The sequence below is a fragment of the Myxocyprinus asiaticus genome, chromosome 19, assembly GCF_019703515.2.
Source record: "Myxocyprinus asiaticus isolate MX2 ecotype Aquarium Trade chromosome 19, UBuf_Myxa_2, whole genome shotgun sequence".
Lineage (NCBI taxonomy): Eukaryota > Metazoa > Chordata > Actinopteri > Cypriniformes > Catostomidae > Myxocyprinus > Myxocyprinus asiaticus.
In genome coordinates this window covers 42,883,741-42,888,874 of record NC_059362.1, presented here as the reverse complement: position 1 = coordinate 42,888,874, position 5,134 = coordinate 42,883,741, and the positions used below count along the sequence as shown (strand labels likewise).

The 5,134-nt window shown below is 37.8% G+C and overlaps 1 protein-coding gene across 3 annotated transcripts; it reads right to left on the bottom strand.

Annotated features, from left to right (window-relative positions):
- Positions 1 to 1,400: 1,400 nt before the first annotated feature.
- Positions 1,401 to 5,134, bottom strand: LOC127409712 (protein c-Fos-like). Of its 3 annotated transcripts, none has more exons than XM_051644465.1 (4): positions 3,809 to 5,134; positions 3,399 to 3,629; positions 2,718 to 2,825; positions 1,401 to 2,480 (listed from the first exon to the last, which is right to left on the bottom strand). In XM_051644465.1, exons 1-4 carry the CDS (start codon positions 3,872 to 3,874, stop codon positions 1,893 to 1,895), a joined length of 993 nt encoding a protein of 330 aa, XP_051500425.1. In that variant the 5' UTR covers positions 3,875 to 5,134; the 3' UTR covers positions 1,401 to 1,892. The 3 variants fall into 3 exon arrangements, with proteins under 3 accessions (XP_051500425.1, XP_051500424.1, XP_051500423.1); XM_051644464.1 differs by having other exon boundaries at positions 3,387 to 3,626; XM_051644463.1 differs by having other exon boundaries at positions 3,387 to 3,629; positions 3,809 to 5,133.

The window sequence follows — 5,134 nt, the reverse complement described above, 5'->3', positions numbered from 1 at the left end:
AACAAGTGTAACAATGTGAAATAAAACCAATAAAATGTAAAGAAAATTGTCCAAAGTCTTTTTGTGTTTTCAGATGCCATATGTGAACTAAGTCAAGGAATTTTATTCCAATTAGATTAAGTAAAAAAAGAAAAAAAAAATCATAAAAAAAATTAAAAATAAAAGTAATCAGGTCAAAATGACCGGAACGCAACATAAGGGTTAAAAGAAAGAATAATAAAATGTTGCAAATTTGTGACAATATTTGTGCCCATATTAGCTCCTTTGTACAACATGATTTCCTTGCTTCCACTGAAGAACACAAAATGCTCTTTGAAACATTCTCACATTATACTGGATAACATGATCACTGGGATCAACTTGTGGAGTCCATGACAACTCGAGTGCAGGTGACATCACAAATACTTCATGCAAATAAATAAATAAATCACTTCTTACTCAAATAGGTCTATTAAATAGCAAAATAATACAAAACAGAAGCATTTCACTAGTGGTCTCAGACAAATACAAACAAATACACTTCTATTTAATGTAGTTAAACCAATATTTCTTGTATTTTACTGTAAAAGCATGAGTGTTGCAGCTCGCACGTGTCTTTTCAGTCACCAGATGTGTGCACAAGATTTAGCCACACAATGTTTTTGTTTATCTTACATTTAAATTCTTGCAAACTCTTTGCAGTGGAGCTGTGGCCAGTTTATTCCATTTTACCTCATCGGAACAGACCGTGCAACACGAGGCTACATATGACCGCAACATTAAACACTTTAAACGTACATTGGACAACCAGATCAAGATATGGAATGTTACATGGATTCTTTAAGCAGGTTAGCGACACAAAACGGTTCCCGTAACATACCGAGAGCCCCTCTCTCTCTCTCTTTCTCGTTTCCGGGAAAACCTTCATGGGTGAAACCAGACTCTGCTGTTTCCATAGAGATCGAACAACAGAGCGTTTTCAAATCCACATATGGGCACGGAAGTAAAGCCAAAAGGAAAAAACCGGCGTGGCGTGCAGATACGCATTGACGTCATGCACGTTACGTACCAGGCGTGAACTGAACTGGAGAGAAACGAAATCGCGATGGATGAATAGTCACCCAGAAACCTTAAAAATATTCACGATGTCAACAGCTGCACAAACATATCAAGACTTAACCCCCATTTTAAGCATTTATATAAGCTGAATGAAGCATTCATGAATGTGACCATATACATGACAAAAATATTCGAGACGATGCGTTCGTTTTGCCCATGCACGTGGCAGAATAATTGTCCTAGCTGCTTGAATTCTGGCTTTTATAACTCAGTTCATAAATAAAGCAAAATCAGCAGTTTTTCTGATAACACATACACTAAAAAAAAAAAAAAAAAAAAAAAAAAATTCCAAATACTTCCTAATTCTTTCATTGTTTATTAGAGGCATGCCAGACCACAGAAACAGAAGTAGGAAGAACAAAAATGCATAAAGTTAAAGGACTCAGTAGATTTTTTTTCTTCCTCCATGGTCAGGATCACATTTTACTTTTGAGTATACCACAAAGTACAAGCTGTTAATCAAACAGTCACACTATGTAACAGACTGCACTGCACAGCACAAGATCACCTGATACAAATTGATTTGCATTCAAAAGCATGTCTTTATGAACAACAATACATTCAACAAGTTGAAGAAACAAGACTGTCTCAGTACAATAGATGTGTCTTATTTTTTAGAATGTTATTACACAGCTTTTACTATATCTGCTGAAACACTGAACATGTTTTTAGGGTTTTTCTTTTCATGAAGAATTCTTTTAAAATATTTCACACCAACAACATTACCGTATTGTTTACAATGTACCAGAGCCTTCATAAAGTCATCAAGATTTCTTTGGTTGCATTAGATTTACTCAAACCCTCTTTGTTACATGTTTCTCTAAATCTGCATTGTTGAAGCTGAAAACAGGTACAGCGTTGCTGCTGCTGCTACAGGTGGGGCTACATGTAGGGGAGCTTATAGGTTCTAACCCACCTCCCATGTACATGTACAGGGTTTCCCATTCACTCAAGCCCAAAGAGCTACTTAAATCAATGTCTGGCACTAACAAATCCATGTCATCACCACTGTCTATCACGTTGCTAATGTCTTCCATGGTCACATTCCTCATATCAGTATAGGGTTCCACCTCAACGGCACCCAGTTCTGCACTGGAACACAGAAGGATGTCGGAGTCCCCGAAGATCGCAGCGCTTATGGGGTCAGGCTGTTGGGGAGAAGCGGGCACCTGATGATGTTCTGGGGAGGTTTTAGGGGCCTGTGGGGGTGTCTGCTCTGCCTGCGCTTGGACTTGTTCCTCTTTTTCCCCAGATGTCTTCTCCTTTAGTTTACAGTGGGGTTTGTGAGTAGAAAGAATATGTTTGAGTCTTTCTTTCTCTTTTAACAGACTAGCGATCTCAGACTGCAGAGCTGCCTTGTCTTCCTCAAGGCTATCGGTTTCCTGAAAACACGCATGCACAACAGGATCATAAATTAACAAGGGCTTGCTAATTGTTCAGATTAACAGTTTACTGTAATATATTGATTACAGATGATTACACGTTTGACATAGAAAGAAGTTAAAAGGAAGTTGCCCCTCATAAAGGTAAAAAATGGCCCTTGGGCAGCAAATATTACCCCTTATAAAAGAAAAATGGTTTTAGACAAGACAATAGAATACACTGAATTTTATACTTACAGCTTGGAGACTGTTGGTTAATTCTCGTCTGCGATTTCGACACTTGGCAGCTGCAAGTTTATTCCTTTCTCTTCTGATCCTCTTCCTCTCTTCTTCCTCTGGAGAAAGCTGAAAGAAACACACATATGCAGATATATATATTTGTGTTTTATATTTTTGAACACACATTTTTAGAGGTATCAAGAGTTATTATCAACATTACAATTCTGTTATATTTTTCTCACCCTCATGTCGTTCCAATTCCATTTGCTGTTATTTTTTCCATGGAACACAAAATGAGAATTTTTAAAGAATCTTCTCAGAGCTCTTTTCTATACAAGTGTAAGATTTCCGAGCTTTTGCGAAGGGGAAAATTAGCAGTGAATAGCAATTTAAATTTCGGTCTGCTCCTCACGTAAAAATATCGAATGACTTGGAATAATGTGAATAATGGAAAATGCACTGTGTTTATAGTGCATTTATGGTCTTATTTGTTCTTTTTGGAGCACTGCAGCAGTGGTCACTATGATCTGTCATATGGAAAACAGCTGCATGACGATTCTTAAAACATTTTCCTTTTGGGTTCCACAGAAAAAATAACAACATAGTGGTTTGGAACGACACAATGGTGAGTAAATAATGACAAACATTTTATTTTGCATGAGCAATTCTTTAAAAATGCATATTTGCCTGATCTTTCACCCCTTTTCTCCGGCCAGTGGAGATCTTTCGAGAAGGTTTGTTATCCATAGAGTGAGCTGAGCTCTGTGGTCTCTCGTGTCTTGCAGTGCTGCAGGGTGACACTGAAGAGATGTCAGTGGACAAGACCATCCACTTCAGATCTGGAGCTGAAGCTACAGCAGTGACCGTTGGAACAAAGGGACCATCAGCTGCGTCTCTCTTTGGACACACGTCCTTCACAATACCTACCTTCTGAGAATGAGCATGAATATGTTCATTTTTTATGCATCACATAACATGCTCTCTCACATAAAAATGTATGTACATTTTAACTTCAGTATATTCAATATATATTATTAGATCATTACATAATCATTACAGCCATTTTTAAATAGCCCATTTTGATAATATTAACATGCAATAGATTTTACCTTCATTTGAGCGGCTGATGTGTGCAGCTGTTCTTGCGTTTCTAACGAGGATGCGTTTCTAGGCATCACTTTCGCTAGATCACACCAGTAGATGCTGAGAACTATATTGTGTCACTAATGTCACCAAATGTTGTTTTGCCCCCCCCCCCCCCCATTTAGATTATGGTTACTACGCTAGGAGGCACGAGCCACCAGAGTCAGATATTTATGAATGAAATCTTTGGGACGAGACTGTACCACTGCTCCGGAGATGAGAGAGTAAACACCAGCCAAATATATACAGAATTTCGCAGCTATCATTTTCATTCATAATTTTCTTCAATTGTATGCATTTAAATTTTACGAAATGCAAGATTTTTGGTTAGGCTAAATAATGTTGAAGCGTTCACATAAATGAACAAGATACGTCATTTTACGTGCCTTGCTTGCAGCCTGTGTCTTTTACATTCCTTCGTGAGGTTATGATATAATTTATGCATATTTTACAGAGTAGAGCCAAATATGTTAAACATGTACTGGTCTCCTCAAACGGTGATCGTGCTATTTAAGGGGTAATATAATTGATACAAAAAATAGCAATGTAGCAAAGCTGCGTTTGGCCTAATGTAAAGATGTAATTTTAAAAAAAGACAGTTTTGATCAAAATTTACCAAATGTGCTGGCTATAGGCTATCACAGAAAATAAATAAAATAAACAAGCTCCGTTAACAGTCTGATGATTGTTTTGATATTTCAACCGCACCCTATTAAAAACGATTTTTTTTCGTATCCCTTGTCAGTCAGAATAATGGATCTCCCACTGAAAGCGCTCCAGCAACAACCCTGTCGCTAATGTGAGCAGCCAATCAGAAAGCAGCATGTCCTGACCATATATGGAGTATCCGGTGCTACTGCGGCACAGCCTATTTTTATCACATCACTCTTAATACAGTGACATTCTTCTGACATCTTCGCCAAGAACCCAAACTTATCTACTCGTGTGTTTTTAGTTTCATCTAACGAAAGTAGGCTGTTTCATAACTGCTGGTAAACATTTCCCATTAGCCTAAATTACATCTCTTAAAGTCGTTCTATGTAAAAAAATAAATACATTTAAAAAAAAGTTTTCCATTTTCTGATTTGCATTGGACTCTACTAAAACGCTATTCGGACACATAACATGTTTTAATATCTCTATTCATAGCTCAAATTAGGTAATCCCTGCTTTCACATGAGGGTGTGTGAGAGGGGCCTCCCTTCTGTCCTTGGTCCAAGTGTTTCCCGGCAGATCCGCCTCTGGTTGCTGATCTGCGTGTGCCCTTATGAACGGAACAGGGTCATATGCAG

Coding starts and splice junctions, on each gene's coding strand:
- LOC127409712 (XM_051644463.1), bottom strand. CDS start 3,874: ATGCCTAGAAACGCATCCTCGTTAGAAACGCAAGAACAGCTGCACACA. Junction 2,826..3,386: donor GAAAAGGGGTGAAAGATCAG/GCAAATATGCAT, acceptor TGTTTCTTTCAG/CTTTCTCCAGAGGAAGAAGA. Junction 2,481..2,717: donor TAACCAACAGTCTCCAAGCT/GTAAGTATAAAA, acceptor GCGTGTTTTCAG/GAAACCGATAGCCTTGAGGA.